Raw genomic sequence first — 17,134 nt, 5'->3', positions numbered from 1 at the left:
CCTAGCATTGAACGAGTGTAATCATCAGAAAAGTGGGGAAGTACATTTTAAAGAAAAAAAACTTGAATAAATTTAGACAATTTCATAGAAATTACTTGATGTGCGCCAATTAATTTGGGGCAGGAGGAGTACAACATTTTTTCTGACCCCAACAAAGTCGTATTACGAGAGATTTTCATTCAATCGCCATTGCAACAAAATGGCAAGGCGAAGCCCGACGTTCATGGCGAGGAGAAGCAAACAAAAACACGGTGTATATAATCAGCATGATAGTTACAACACCAGCCGGCCCGCATCAGCAGATACGAGGGAGGGGAGAAGGGGGGAGAGAAAAGCAGCAACTTCTACTACAAAAGAAACCAACAATCCATGGATGCACGCACGCACGCGCGCAACTCGAGCGCAAGGTCAGACGCGTGCGCGCGGCAACTGAGATCCTTCCACTCTATCCTGCCCTTTCCACTGACATCCTCGAGAGCTTCACGAGAATGATATCATGGCAGCAGTGCAAAAAGGAGCACCAACCCTCGTCTTATGTGGCTGCCTCCATCATGACCTGAGCTCGTCCATCCATGCTCAGCCCACATTGCCATGGCCCATGCATGTGAGCTGGACCGATCGATCGATCGCTACCTAGCTAGCTAGCTCCTCGACCCGCGCACCCCGAGCTTCTTCACCTCCACCTTGAGCGACTTGAGGTACCTCACGGCCTCGTCCAGCACGGCCGGCGTGTCCATCCGGTCGCCGCCGGGGATGATCCCCTTCAGCGTCTTCATCATCTTCTTCATCCTGTCCTTCTTCCTCTCGCCGCCTCCGCCGTTGCCGGTGGCGTTGTTGCCGGTCGGGCTGACGCTCACCACGTACCCGGAGGAGCACGTGGAGTCCGGCGAGCCCCCGCCGCGGCACCCGGGCGTGCGGCCCGTGCTCAGCACGTCGTCCTCCTCCTCGCCGTCCCCGGAGCTCATCAGCGCGTCGATCTCGTCCGTGTCCTCCTTCTGACGGATGGAGCACTCACCGCCGCCGTCGTCGCCGCCGCCGTAGTAGGTGCTCTTGCCGACGTAGTTCTGGTCGTAGCCGCCGTTGTTGTTGTTGCAGTGCTGGTCGTAGCCGCCCGAGGAGCCGAAGTTGTTGGCCAGCGACGGGTGGTACATGACCCTGCTCCGGTCGTAGGTCTGGTCGAAGATGACGTAGTTCTTGGGGCAGGTGTCCGACGGCTGAAACTCCAGCCCGGTGAGCGGTGCCGGGAAATCGTGCTGCCTCCGACCGGCGAGTGGGTCCTCATAGGCAGCCGGAGCCGGCGGTGCCGCCGCGGGGTACCGGTGATCGTTGGCGTAGTACGCTCCACCGTTGCCGTACGCGGCCATGTCGTAGCCGCTGCCGTAGCCACCACCGTAGCCGTAGCCATAGCCGCCGTAGCCACCGTAGCCGTAGCCTGGGTCTCCCTGCATCGCTTCCCTCTTGTTGCTCTCGACTTGTATGGGTTTTTTGGCTGGGTTTTGTGGGGAAATCAAGAAAATTGGTGTTTACTTATGACTGAAGAGGAAACGAAGAAGAATTCGAGGGTGTTTGGTTAACTGGAGCCAGAGTTTGGATGGTTCAATTCGAAATTGATTTGGTTAGTTTGATGTTTGGGTATGAGGCTGTTTTGGATGGGGTGTATGGAGATTTCTGGCCGAATCTACGTCACTGGCTTGAGCGGCTGGCGGAAGTATTCGGCCTGCAAGCAGTAGCACAAGTGGAATATACATTAGTCACCACGTAGAATTCACAAGCAGACAATTAAACAGAAGACAAAAAAAGGTGCTTGTGAACAAGTGATGCTGCCTGAAGGGGCAAGATAAAGGCGTCTTATGTATCATCAACTCGTTCAAGAGTATGGTGAGATTGTAAATGTGAGAACAGAGCACAGACGAGGAATGCCTGAAGCAATGTGAGAACAGAGCACAAATCTGTCCGGGCAGTGTGCGACAGTACACATAGAGCCTACTGCAGTCGTAAAATGTAATGCCAACTAGCCAGCCCACTCCATTATAAATACTGCAATGTGAGTATTAACAATTTGAAATAGTGGAGTTTCAGAAAAAATTCAATAAAATTTGAAATAGTTGAGTTTCTACTATCGGCAGAATCAAGCAAAATGGAGAATGTTGAACATGATAGTGGCTATTTTTGTTACGAAAATAAAAGCAGAGCTACATATAAGTGTACAATTAAGCAAAATTACGCTTGCCAGGTCTACTAGCGATGTGACAAATGGCATTATAAATCAAACGAAATGTTTTAAGGCAGATATTGTGTTTAAATCATAAGTAGTATTTTCTCATGTTACAGATTATTGTTACTGAAGTTTGTGTATTTATTTGTTTGAACTATGCATGTATACTAGGCGTAGTAGGATATTTCTGTATCATATGAAGCAAACGACAAGCAGATAGTCATGCTCCCCTCTGTGAGGCAAAGAATACATAAATCCGAGCGTTGTATGTCTTTTGACCAAATCGCAGAACAAGAAACAAAAGGACAGTAGCATAGCATGCACTTGAAAACACAGAGAGCAAAAAAGGCCATCTTTTTTCTTTTGTTGTTTGTTTTATTAACAACGACCCACAAGGCATTGTTTGTCAACACGGGTGCGTGCGCTGAAAAGGTGGGCCTGATCGTGGTGCTTTCCTGTCTGCATGCCGCAGCATTTCGGGCCGGCACTTGCTTTCCTATCGACACTACACTAGCGGCGGGCGCACAGCAGCAGCAATACGAAGGAAAGTTGGTTATCTACAACTAGCAGCAAGATGTGATGATGATCACCATCCTCACGCCCACTACCAAGCAAGCAGATTAATGATAGTGCTGAAATAAAATATATGAGAGAAATGAGTTTGAAAATGAGCAGTAGAGCTTACGAGTAGTTCTTGTGCGCGCGAGGGTGCGTCCTCGCCTGGCACAGCTGCGCCAATCTGTAGTAGTAGGCGACGGCGGTACTTGTCATAACGGTCTAGCCCCTCCGGTTGAACCCAGCGCGCATGCCAAGGCCGGTGGTTGATCGGCGATCGGCCGATCAGAGGATGCCGCCGGAGAGCGCCGGCAGCTGCGCCGTTGGCATCGTCCTCTGCTTCAGACAGAAAGAAACAGCGTTGTCAGGCAGGGGAGTGCTTGAGCGGAAGGAGGCGGCGCAATGGCGGCGGTGTGCAGCAGTACCAAGCAGGCAAGAAGAGTCGGCGAGGGTGGGTGATCTCTGAAGAAGAATTGCAGCTAGCTGATGATCTCTGAGACAGAGGAGATGGAGGTGGAATGGAGGTAGGGGATGGATGGCGCTTGGCTTGGCGGGGCAGGGGGTTTTATACAAGGGAGGAACGGAGCAGGGTTGGATAGCGTTGGATGCCTGCTGGGATTGGCTGGTGTGTGTCTGTGGCTGTATGATTCTTTTTATTCCCTGCGTGCGCTCCTTTTGAGTAGATACAGAGAGGAAGGAGGAGGAGGATGGCGAGCGGAGCGGAGCGGCGCAGCGCAGTGATGGAATCGAATGAATGAAGGGGAAGGAGGTCGAAATAAATGAGGTGGCGTGCGCACTCGATGGGTTCGTGCTGCTACTGGTGGGTGCGCGTGCCGCTTCCCACCGTACGTGCCCCGAGCACAAGCACAAGCACCACCCCACCACGCCTCGCCACCGGAGCTCCGCATGACACGCGGGCCATGGCGGAACTGGTGACCCACATGTCCGTGTGGTATAGGGCGAGGCCATGATGTGCTCGGCCCCCGGTCAATGGAGGTGGGCATCGTGGCAGAGGCGCAATCCACCCATAGTCCCAAGCACGAAGCAAGCCGCGCGCACGCACGCACGCGTCCACCATGAGTGCGGCTGCCCCGGGAGCGCCGTCCGATCGACCATCGGGCGGCCGAGCGCCCGGGCCGTCCGATGCGCGTGCCCGCCGTGGCCATCGATGCCGCTCTCGCTCGCTGGCTGGCCGGCCGGCCTAGGGACGCTGCTGCTGCTGCTGCGGCGGTGGTAGGGTAGGCGCGCGCCGGACGAGCAGACGGGCCCCACGACGACGACGGGGATGGTAGCTAGTCATGGCGGCGCGCCACGGCGTACGCGGGGGAACAGGCATGATGGCGGAGGAGTACTGGCAGCGGGGCTTTGCCCCCGATGGACCACCGGACATGCGAGATTGCCCATCGAGATTGTACTTCACGTGCTGTCGCCTTGCAAACACTGCAACGGATTGCTCTCCCCCGCCCCCCGCCCCCGCCCCTGCCTACTCTACCACCCTCTTGTTTCTTTGCTTCCATGCATGTCGTGACACGCTAGCTAGCCACCTAAGCTACCTCAAATCCGTCCTGTCTCAGGTAGACTAATTTCTCTTTCCCGCTAACGAAAAGTCATCCGCGTCTCAGATCAGGTGGACTAAATCTCTAGTGCAACACGTTTTTCCTTTTTTGAGAAACAAACTCTTAGGCAATCGCTTCAGTTTATCAGTTTGGCTCACTTTTGCTGTCACATAAAAGGCCACAATATTCTTCAGTTCGAGCGGTAGGAAAGCGGTTGTGTTGATTTCGTCAATCTCAAGATCCACCGAATTACTTTTTAGACTCGAATGTGCTCATAAGAAGGTTGAGTGCAAGTCCTTTCATAGGAATGACCGAATGAGTGTATGAACGTATTTGTGAGCGACTTAATCGGTACTGTGTTTCGCAAAAAAAAACACGTTTCATCAAATGATAAAAGGCGGACCAATGGCATGTCTCTGGGTCCCCCGTGCCAGCGACCTACAGTCTCCTCGCCCCGTCATACCTTTACAATCACGTTCCCCATCTCCCTAATTCCATCCACCACAGTCCACACGCGAACCCTAGCTGATCCCACAATGTCGGCATTGACCAAGAGCAGCTGGTCGTGAAAGAAGGGCCGGCACAACCATGAGGTCGGCTCGCCTTGCGGGCGCCGCCACCGTCGGAGCCACGGGTGCACGGTCGCATCTACATCACCGAGGAGGTGGCCCGCATGTGCTGGGAGGCCAAGATCCCAGTGTCATACCCAAATGTTCAACTCCCGTGCAGGTGGCATTTGAACCAAGACAAGGTCCAGGTGTCGCATGTTCCATCCTCACGGTCGGCGTGCCGCTCCAAGACTTGCGGCAACAAGCCCTACATGAACTACAGGGCGACCCCACCTATGCCCCCAATTCCCCAAGTGGTGATGTGGGCGTTACCCTTCGGGTACCCGACATTAGTCTACCTCCTCTGGCCCAACTAGGGGCCCACGAGGGACACCGTAGCCCATGATAGACCAATATATCGGTTGCAGCGGTGGAAAGATGGAAAAAGGCGGATTCTTGATGGACAAGGCAAGGCGATGTCGATTAAGGAAAAGATAGATTAGATCTTACCTGTAACTTAGTTGAATCAATGCATGACTCTTGGGACCTGGCCTTCTATATAAAGGCCACGAGAGGGCCTGCCGGATCCTGGCTACACAACTTACACAATCACGCATACACCAACACCTATAAATCTTGCCACCCGGCGAGATCCCCACTACGCAGCCTATCGGCTGCCCCATTATAACTTTTTTCATCGATAATCAAGATCAGACAAGCAGGAGTAAGGGTTTCACCTCATCGAGGGACCCGAACCTGGGTAACTCGCCTCTCGCTCGTTTGGTATCTGATGTCTCGTGCTAACCTGCAGGATTCCATCAACCCTAAGCCCCTCATGGTGGGCATTGCCGAGGAACTCCATCGTCAATTGGCGCAGACCGTGGGGAGTCTGCTCGTTCAAGGCACATCATCGGCTTTTGGCAACACTCTCTCTTTTGGCAAATCAATTTCAGCACCAACAGTATGTAAGAAAGGTCTACCAAATATAATAGGACAAAATGCATCTTGGGAGCAACGGAGCACAATAAAATCGGCGAGATACTTAATCTTTCCTACTAATACTTCAACATCTCTCACCATACCAAGAGGTCTAATAAATTCTCTGTTAGCAAGTTGAATAGTTATACCTATTTCCTCCATGTGTATAGGATCAATATCGGGCTTTATTTCAAGATAAACAGAATATGGTATCTGATGGTGCTCCGGTGATGGTGTCAGACAATCTTGTTGGCAGTTGTTGTGGAAGCGATTGGGAAACCCCAAGAGCAAGGTGTGATGAGCACATCAGCAGGTTTTCCCTCAGTACGAAACCAAGGTTTAATCGACCAGTAGGAGAAAGGCATGACTTCTGAAGGTGTTGATAGCTGACTAGTGGCAGGGTGCACTATCGGCGTCAGCAACAACATGGAACCTGCACACAACACAACCAAAGTACTTTGCCCCAACTTACAGTGAAGTTGTCAATCTCACCGGTTTGTGAAGGAGATATGCCCTAGAGGCAATAATAAAGTGGTTATTATTTATATCTTTATGTTTATGATAAAAGTTTATATATCATGCTATAATTGTATTAACCGAAACATTAGTACATGTGTGATATGTAGACAACAAGAAGTCCCTAGTATGCCTCTTAAACTAGCTTGTTGATTAATGGATGATTAGTTTCATAATCATGAACATTGGATGTTATTAATAACAAGGTTATGTCATTGTATGAATGATGTAATGGACACACCCAATTAAGCGTAGCATACGATCTCGTCATTAAGTTATTTGCTATAAGCTTTCGATACATAGTTACCTAGTCCTTATGACCATGAGATCATGTAAATCACTTATACCGGAAAGGTAATTTGATTACACCAAACACCACTGCGTAAATGGGTGGTTATAAAGGTGGGATTAAGTATCCGGAAAGTATGAGTTGAGGCATATGGATCAACAGTGGGATTTGTCCATCCCGATGACGGATAGATATACTCTGGGCCCTCTCGGTGGAATGTCGTCTAATGTCTTGCAAGCATATGAATAAGTTCATAAGAGACCACATACCACGGTACGAGTAAAGAGTACTTGTCAGGAGACGAGGTTGAACAAGGTATAGAGTGATACCGAAGATCAAACCTCGGACAAGTAAAATATCGCGTGACAAAGGGAATTGGTATTGTATGTGAATGGTTCATTCGATCACTAAAGTCATCGTTGAATATGTGGGAGCCATTATGGATCTCCAGATCCCGCTATTGGTTATTGGTCGGAGTGAGTACTCAACCATGTCCGCATAGTTCACGAACCGTAGGGTGACACACTTAAAGTTGGATGTTGAAATGGTAGAACTTGAATATGGAATGGAGTTCGAATATTTGTTCGGAGTCCCAGATGAGATCCCGGACATCACGAGGAGTTCCGGAATGGTCCGGAGAATAAGATTCATATATAGGATGTCATTTTATGTGAATTAAATTGACGCGGAAGGTTCTATGGAAGGTTCTAGAAGGTTCTAGAAAAGTCCGGAAGAAACCACCAAGGAAGGTGGAGTCCACATGGGACTCCACCTCCATGGCCGGCCAACCCTAGTGGGGGATGGAGTCCCAAGTGGACTCCCCCTTAGGGGGCCGGCCACCCCCCCATATGGGAGGTGGAACTCCCACCTCTAGTGGGAGTCCTAGCTTGGGTAGGTTTCCCCACCATATGGAAGGTTTTTGGTTCGGGTCTTATTCGAAGACTTGGAGACCAACACTTGGGGTTCCACCTATATAATGAGGGGCCAAGGGGAGGGGGCCGGCCACCCAAGAACCACCAAGGTGGCCGCACCCCTTAGTGGCCGGCGCCCCCCTCTCCCAAACCCTAGCGGCCTCTCTACTCCACCACATCCCGCACGCTTAGCGAAGCTCCGCCGGACTTCTCCACCACCACCGACACCACGCCGTCGTGCTGTCGGATTCAAGAGGAGCTACTACTTCCGCTGCCCGCTGGAACGGGGAGGTGGACGTCGTCTTCATCAACAACCGAACGTGTGACCGAGTACGGAGGTGCTGCCCGTTCGTGGCGCCGGAAGCGATCGTGATCAAGATCTTCTACGCGCTTTTGCAAGCGGCAAGTGAACGTCTACCGCAGCAACAAGAGCCTACTCTTGTAGGCTTTGGAATCTCTTCAAGGGTGAGACTCGATAAACCCCTCGTTGCTACCGTCTTCTAGATTGCATCTTGGCTTGGATTGCGTGTTCGCGATAGGAAATTTTTTGTTTTCTATGCAACGTTATCCTACAGTGGTATCAGAGCCGTGTCTATGCATAGATGGTTGCACGAGTAGAACACAATGGTTTTGTGGGCGTTGATGCTCTTGTTATCTTTAGTTTGAGTACTTTGCATCTTTGTGGCATAGTGGGATGAAGCGGCTCAGACTAACTTTACATGACCGCGTTCATGAGACTTGTTCCTCGTTCGACATGCAACTTGTATTGCATAAGAGGCTTTGCGGGTGTCTGTCTCTCCTACTATAGTGAAGATTCAATTTACTCTTCTATTGAAAACATTAGTATCAACGTTGTGGTTCATGTTCGTAGGTAGATTAGATCTCTCTCGAAAACCCTAAACCACGTAAAATATGCAAACCAAATTAGAGACATCTAACTTGTTTTTGCAGGGTTTGGTGATGTGATATGGCCATAATGTGATGATGAATATGTATGAGATGATCATTATTGTATTGTGGCAACCGGCAGGAGCCTTATGGTTGTCTTTAAATTTCATGTTGAGTAGTATTTCAAAGTAGTTGTAATAGTTGCTACATGGAGGACAATCATGAAGACAGCACCATTGACCTTGACGCTACGCCGACGATGATGGAGATCATGCCCGAAGATGATGGAGATCATGTCCGTGCTTTGGAGATGAAGATCAAAGGCGCAAAGACAAAAGGGCCATATCATATCACATATGAACTGCATGTGATGTTAATCCTTTTATGCATCTTATTTTGCTTAGATCGCGACGGTAGCATTATAAGATGATCCCTCACTAAAATCTCAAGATAATAAAGTGTTCATCCTTAGTAGCACCGTTACCAAGTCTTGTCGTTTCGAAGCATCTCGTGATGATCGGGTGTGATAGAATCAATAAGTACATACAACGGGTGCAAGACAGTTTTGCACATGCGGATACTAAGGTGGCCTTGACGAGCCTAGCATGTACAGACATGGTCTCGGAACACGTGATACCGAAAGGTAGAGCATGAATCATATGGTTGATATGATGAACACTTTGAGTGTTCGCCATTGAAATCACACCTTATCTCGTGATGATCGGGTTTAGGTGCGGTGGATTTCGTTCGTGTGATCACTAAGACAATGCGAGGGATATTGTTTTGAGTGGGAGTTCATCTAGATTTTTAATTATGTTGAATTAAAATTTGAACTCAATTTGTCATAAACTTAGTCTAAACTTTTGCAAATATATGTTGTAGAGATGGCGTCCCCAATTAATTTTAACCAGTTCCTAGAGAAAGAAAAACTTAAGAGCAACGGTAGCAACTTCACCGACTAGTTCCGTCATGTGAGGATCTTCCTCTCTGGCGGAAATCTGCAATATGTGCTTGATGCACCGCTAGGTGACCCTCCTGCAGAAACTGAAACCGATGAAGTAAAAGCTGTTTACGAGACTCGGAAAATTCGGTACTCTCAAGTTCAGTGTGCCATCCTGTGCGATGCGGAATCCGATCTTCAAAAACGTTTTGAGCACCACGATCCTCATGAGTTGATGAAAGAGCTGAAAGCTATTTTTGAGACTCATGCGGCCGTGGAATGCTATGAAGCATCGAAACAATTCTTCAGCTGCATGATGGAAGAAGGCAGCTCCGTTAGTGAGCACATGCTCGCCATGACCGGGCATGCGAAGAAACTCAGTGACTTGGGAATAGTGATTCCTAACGGTGAGGGATTAATCGTGTCCTTCAATCACTGCCACCAAGTTACAAGAACTTCGTGATGAACTACAATATGCAAAACATGAACAAGGAGTTACCTGAACTCTTTGGCATGCTAAAAGCTGCTGAGATTGAGATCAAGAAAGAGCACCAAGTGTTGATGGTCAACAAGACCACCAGTTTCAAGAAACAGGGCAAGTCTAAGGGAAAATTCAAGAAGGGTGGCAAGAAAGCTGCCACGCCTCCTATGAAACCTAAGAACGGCCCTAAGCCTGATGCTGAGTGCTATTACTGCAAGGAGAAGGGACACTGGAAGCGTAATTGCTCCAAGTATCTGGCTGATCTGAAGAGCGGCCTTGTCAAGAAGAAGAAAGAAGGTATATCTGATATACATGTTATAGATGTTCATTTCACTGGTTCTCGTTCTAGTACCTGGATATTTGATACTGGTTCGGTTGCTCACATTTGTAACTCGAAACAGGAACTAAAGAATAAACGACAACTGCTGAAAGATGAAGTGATGATGCGCGTTGGAAACGGATCCAAGGTCAATGTGATCGCAGTCGGCACACTTCCTCTACATCTACCTTCGGGATTAGTTTTAAGCCTAAATAATTGTTATTATGTACCTGCGTTGAGCATGAATATTATCCATCTTGTTTAATGCAAGACGATTATTCATTCAAGTCTGAGAATAATGGTTGTTCTATTTTTATGAATAATATCTTTTATGGTCGAGCACCACAAAAGAATGGCTTATTTCTGTTAGATCTCGATAGTAGTGATACGCATATACATAACGTTAATGCTAAGCGAATTAAATTGAATGATAATTCTACTTATATGTGGCACTGTCGTCTTGGTCATATTGGAGTGAAACGCATGAAGAAACTCCATACTGATGGATTACTTGAATCACTTGATTTTGAGTCACTTGATAGATGCGAAGCATGTCTAATGGGAAAAATGACTAAGACTCTATTTTCTGGTATGATGGAGCGAGCTACTGACTTATTGGAAATCATACATACCGATGTATGCGGACCAATGAGCATAGCATCGCGCGGTGGTTATCGTTATGTTCTAACCTTCACAGATGATCTGAGTAGATATGGGCATATCTATTTCATGAAACATAAATCCGAAACTTTCGAGAAGTTTAAGGAATTTCAAAGTGAAGTAGAAAATCAACGTAACAAGAAGATTAAATTTCTACGATCTGATCGTGGAGGTGAATATCTGAGTTATGAGTTTGGCATGCATTTAAAGAAATGCGGAATACTTTCACAATTGACACCGCCGGGAACACCTCAACGTAACGGTGTGTCCGAACGTCGTAATCGAACTCTCTTAGATATGGTTCGTTCTATGATGTCTCTTACTGATTTGCTGTTATCATTTTGGAGTTATGCATTAGAGACAGCCGCATTCACTTTAAATAGAGCACCATCAAAATCCGTAGAAATGACACCGTATGAACTATGGTTTAATAAGAAACCTAAGCTGTCGTTCCTGAAAGTTTGGGGTTGCGAAGCCTATGTAAAGAAGTTATAACCGGACAAGCTAGAACCCAAAAGTGGAGAAATGCGTCTTCATAGGATACCCTAAGGAAACTATAGGGTACACTTTCTATCACAGATCCGAAGGCAAAATCTTTGTTGCTAAGAACGGAACCTTTCTTGAGAAAGAATTTCTCACTAAAGAAGTGACTGGAAGAAAAGTAGAACTCGATGAGATTGATGAATCTATACTCGTTGATCGAGTAGCGCGATCGAAATTGTACCTGTACCGCCTACACCGGCAACAGAGGAAGCTAATGATAATGATCATGAAACTTCGAACGAGGAAACTACTGAACCTCGCAGATCGACAAGGGAACGTGCCACTCCTGATTGGTACGATCCTTGTCTAAATGTCATGATTGTGGATAACAATGATGAGGACCATGCGACGTATGAAGAAGCGATGATGAGCCCAGATTCCAACAAATGGCAAGAAGCCATGAAATCCGAAATGGGATCCATGTATGATAACAAAGTATGGACTTTGGTAGACTTACCTGATAGCTGAAAGGCTGTCGAGAATAAATGGATCTTCAAGAGAAAAACAGATGCTGATGGTAATATTACTGTCTATAAAGCTCGACTTGTCGCAAAGGGTTTCCGACAAATTCAAGGAGTTGACTACGATGAGACTTTCTCACCTGTAGCGAAGCTAAAATCTGTGAGGATTTTGTTAGCAATAGCTGCATTTTTCGATTATGAGATTTGGCAGATGGATGTCAAAACGGCGTTCCTTAATGGAGACATTGAGGAAGAGTTGTATATGGTACAACCCAAAGGTTTTGTCGATCCTAAAAATGCTGACAAAGTATGCAAACTTCAGCGTTCAATCTATGGACTGAAGCAAGCATCGAGAAGTTGGAACCGACGCTTTGATAAGGTGATCAAAGACTTCGGGTTTATACAGTGTCATGGAGAGTCCTGTATTTACAAGAAAGTGAGTGGGAGCTCTGTAGCATTCCTGATATTGTATGTAGATGACATATTATTGATCGGGAATGATATAGAACTATTAAGCAGTGTTAAAGGTTATTTGAATAATAGTTTTTCAATGAAAGACCTTGGTGAAGCATCGTATATATTAGGCATCAAGATTTATAGAGATAGATCAAGACGCCTAATAGGGCTATCACAGAGTACATATCTGGACAAGATTCTAAAGAAGTTTAGAATGGACGAAAGTAAGAAAGGGTTCTTACCTATGTTACCGAGGCAAAGTCTTGAGTAAGACTCAAGGACCGGCTACGGCAGAAGAAAGAGAAAGGATGAGTAAAATCCCTATGCCTCGGCAATAGGATCTATCATGTATGCCATGCTATGTACTAGACCTCGATATAGCACATGCCGTTAGTTTGACTAGCAGATATCAAAGTGATCCAGGAATGGAACACTCGGACAGCGGTCAAGAATATCTGAAGTACTTGAAAAGAACTAAGGATATGTTTCTTTGTTATGGAGGTGACCAAGAGCTCGTTGTAAGTGGTTACACCGATGCAAGTTGGAACACCGATCCCGATGACTCTAAGTCACAACTGGGTACGTGTTTATATTGAATGGTGCCGCATGAAGTTGGGCAAGCTCGAAGCGGTGCACGGTGGTGAAGTCTTCAACGTAATCGAGTACATAGCGGCTTCAGAGGCTTCATCGAAGCGGTATGGATGAAGAGGTTCATTGTAGAGCTCGGTGTGGTTCCTAGTGCATTGGACCCATTAATCATTCTTGTGATAACATGGGTGCCATCGCCAATGCACAAGAGCCAAGGTCACACAAGAGGCTGAAGCATATCAAGCTGCGTTACCACTCGATTCGCGAGTACATCGAAGATGGAGAAGTAAAGATTTGCAAAGTACACACTGATCTGAATGTAGCAGATCCATTGACTAAAGCTCTCCCTAGGGCAAAGCATGACCAACACCAGAATGCCATGGGTGTTAGGTATATTACAATGTAATCTAGATTATTGACTCTAGTGCAAGTGGGAGACTGAAGGAGATATGCCCTAGAGGCAATAATAAAGTGGTTATTATTTATATCTTTATGTTTATGATAAAAGTTTATATATCATGCTATAATTGTATTAACCGAAACATTAGTACATGTGTGATATGTAGACAACAAGAAGTCCCTAGTATGCCTCTTAAACTAGCTTGTTGATTAATGGATGATTAGTTTCATAATCATGAACATTGGATGTTATTAATAACAAGGTTATGTCATTGTATGAATGATGTAATGGACACACCCAATTAAGCGTAGCATAAGATCTCGTCATTAAGTTATTTGCTATAAGCTTTCGATACATAGTTACCTAGTCCTTATGACCATGAGATCATGTAAATCACTTATACCGGAAAGGTACTTTGATTACACCAAACACCACTGCGTAAATGGGTGGTTATAAAGGTGGGATTAAGTATCCGGAAAGTATGAGTTGAGGCATATGGATCAACAGTGGGATTTGTCCATCCCGATGACGGATAGATATACTCTGGGCCCTCTCGGTGGAATGTCGTCTAATGTCTTGCAAGCATATGAATAAGTTCATAAGAGACCACATACCACGGTACGAGTAAAGAGTACTTGTCAGGAGACGAGGTTGAACAAGGTATAGAGTGATACCGAAGATCAAACCTCGAACAAGTAAAATATCGCGTGACAAAGGGAATTGGTATTGTATGTGAATGGTTCATTCGATCACTAAAGTCATCGTTGAATATGTGGGAGCCATTATGGATCTCCAGATCCTGCTATTGGTTATTGGTCGGAGTGAGTACTCAACCATGTCCGCATAGTTCACGAACCGTAGGGTGACACACTTAAAGTTGGATGTTGAAATGGTAGAACTTGAATATGGAATGGAGTTCAAATATTTGTTCGGAGTCCCGGATGAGATCCCGGACATCACGAGGAGTTCCGGAATGGTCCGGAGAATAAGATTCATATATAGGATGTCATTTTAATTAAATTGACGCGGAAGGTTCTATGGAAGGTTCTAGAAGGTTCTAGAAAAGTTCGGAAGAAACCACCAAGGAAGGTGGAGTCCACATGGGACTCCACCTCCATGGCCGGCCAACCCTAGTGGGGGTGGAGTCCCAAGTGGACTCCCCCTTAGGGGGCCGGCCACCCCCCCATATGGGAGGTGGAACTCCCACCTCTAGTGTGAGTCCTAGCTTGGGTAGGTTTCCCCACCATATGGAAGGTTTTTGGTTCGGGTCTTATTCGAAGACTTGGAGACCAACACTTGGGGTTCCACCTATATAATGAGGGGCCAAGGGGAGGGGGCCGGCCACCCAAGAACCACCAAGGTGGCTGCACCCCTTAGTGGCCGGCGCCCCCCTCTCCCAAACCCTAGCGGCCTCTCTCCTCCACCACATCCCGCACGCTTAGCGAAGCTCCGCTGGACTTCTCCACCACCACCGACACCACGCCGTCGTGCTGTCGGATTCAAGAGGAGCTACTACTTCCGCTACCCGCTGGAACGGGGAGGTGGACGTCGTCTTCATCAACAACCGAACGTGTGACCGAGTACGGAGGTGCTGCCCGTTCGTGGCGCCGGAAGCGATCGTGATCAAGATCTTCTACGCGCTTTTGCAAGCGGCAAGTGAACGTCTACCGCAGCAACAAGAGCCTACTCTTGTAGGCTTTGGAATCTCTTCAAGGGTGAGACTCGATAAACCCCTCGTTGCTACCGTCTTCTAGATTGCATCTTGGCTTGGATTGCGTGTTCGCGATAGGAAATTTTTTGTTTTCTATGCAACGTTATCCTACAGTTTGCTGAACACAAAGGATTAGACGTATCGAGTGGAAAGAGATGTTTGCAGTAATTAAAGAGAGTATGAATTGCAGTAAGTAAACAAAATAGGATTGGAGTGGATGAATTTATCAGTGTAAAGGAAAGGAATGGGGTCCACAGTTCACTAGAGGTGTCTCTCCATAAAGATAAATGGCATGCTGGATGAACAGATTACAGTTGGGCAATTTACAGAATATCGATCATACATGACAAGATGATTACTATGAGATTTGGTTGGACATTACAACATAATACATGGACCGTAATCCAATTGCGTCTATGACTAATAATCCACCTTCCGGTTATCGTCCGAACCCCTTTCAGTATTAAGTTGCAAGCAACAAATTATCCCATTAAGCAATGTGTGTAAAGTAAACAATAGAATTACCCTTGGATAAAACATTGTTGTTTTCTCCCTAGTAGCAACAACACATCTACAATCTTAGAAGTTACTGTCACTCTCCCAGATTAATAGAGGCATGAACCTACTATCGAGCATAAATACCCTCTCTTGGAGTCACAAGCATCTACTTGGCCAGAGTATCTACTAGCAATAGAGAGCATGCAAGATCACAAATAACATATGACATGAATATATAATCGACCTCAACATAGTATACAATATTCATCGGATCCCAGCAAACACAACATGTAGGATTACATAGGATGATCTTGATCATGTAAGGTAGCTGTAATATCCCAGGTTTAGAGGCTACAAAATGAGACAACACCAAAGTGTGCAGTGCATTCATGCATAGAAAATCCAGGGACACAGCCGTGAGTACTTTAAAGTACTCGCAAACTAATACTAATGTAAGTGCTAACAATTCTAGTAAGGGGTGCTAAGCTCTAGTTTATTTGCGTAAAGCTAATTTTAGTTCACAAGTATTTGAGAAAAGACTTATTCATGTGCTAACTAACTCAAGTGGGAACATTAGTGTCATTCCCACAACATTGGTTGTGATTCACCACAAGTCACAAATTCACCATTCATTTCACCAACCTTTTCAAGAATCTGACACCGGAAACTGTATGGCCTTTCCAACCGTCCGTAACCGTGGACACGGCTATTCGAATAGGTTTACACTCTACAGAGGTTGCACACTTGTGCCACAACATTTGATTTCATCCATCGGGTTACCCCGAATCATCGTAACACAGTACGCGGATCATCAACCATAACCTTTCACTTACAAACCCTAGTATGAGCACCTATCCCCATGAGCTTGGCCTCCCAGTGAAGACCAACTATCAACCTGGGAACTGCACATGGCTTGGACGTACAATTCACCTCAATTCACATCGTTTCTCAACAACGGAGGCAGCCTCGGCATAACCCCTATGATGTGTGTTCAGAGGGAACCCATACTAAGATGCATAAATTTCCAGTTAAGCCCTACCCATAATCAGGTATTGTGGGGGTACTCAATATTGGAAAGGTATCGCATTCAAACCAATATCAGTTTTATCAAAAAAATCACCATCTTCTCCAAGTCATATTCACCTTCAAATTCATTCAATGGAATGACTCATCATTCCAAGGTTTCAAATTCATTTCAAGTCACATGTTCCCATCTAGAGTAGTCAAGTTTTAGTATTTAGCACTAGCACTAATCATGAGGGGTGCTAATCTTGCTTGGCTAGCTTGAGACTAACTTTGCTACTCTAGTAACCTTCTTTAACTTAGACCAAAGTTAACTATAAAAGTAACTCTTTAAATAAAAAAGTAAAACTTGTAAGGTAAAAACTTGGGATAGGCTTGTGGTAAGAAAGGTAAGACTAATGGTGCCTTGCCCCAAGGGGCTTTGCACTTTGCAAGAATATTAGCTTGCAACCATAGAGCTTGCAAAGGTGTTAGCTTGCAAAAGTTAACTTGCAATAGTCTAGCTTGCCTTGGTTGTTGAGGTGATCAAAGTTCTCTTCTTCTTCTAGGTAGAATCCTTCCTATTCCTGGTATTCTCCGGTACTAGCGTCTATACACG

At 46.3% G+C, this 17,134-nt stretch overlaps 1 protein-coding gene across 2 annotated transcripts; it reads right to left on the bottom strand.

The window, feature by feature from the left end:
- Positions 1 to 235: 235 nt before the first annotated feature.
- On the bottom strand, positions 236 to 3,485 carry LOC127313688 (transcription factor bHLH144). 2 transcript variants are annotated; one of them, XM_051344166.2, is made up of 3 exons: positions 3,196 to 3,485; positions 2,901 to 3,109; positions 236 to 1,717 (listed from the first exon to the last, which is right to left on the bottom strand). In XM_051344166.2, exon 3 carries the CDS (start codon positions 1,446 to 1,448, stop codon positions 642 to 644), a length of 807 nt encoding a protein of 268 aa, XP_051200126.1. In that variant the 5' UTR covers positions 1,449 to 1,717; positions 2,901 to 3,109; positions 3,196 to 3,485; the 3' UTR covers positions 236 to 641. The 2 variants fall into 2 exon arrangements, with proteins under 2 accessions (XP_051200126.1, XP_051200125.1); XM_051344165.2 differs by having other exon boundaries at positions 2,901 to 3,106.
- Positions 3,486 to 17,134: the final 13,649 nt, after the last annotated feature.

This window comes from Lolium perenne, chromosome 7, assembly GCF_019359855.2.
Source record: "Lolium perenne isolate Kyuss_39 chromosome 7, Kyuss_2.0, whole genome shotgun sequence".
Lineage (NCBI taxonomy): Eukaryota > Viridiplantae > Streptophyta > Magnoliopsida > Poales > Poaceae > Lolium > Lolium perenne.
The sequence above is the reverse complement of the archived record's forward strand: the minus strand, read 5'-3'. Positions and strand labels throughout refer to the sequence as shown.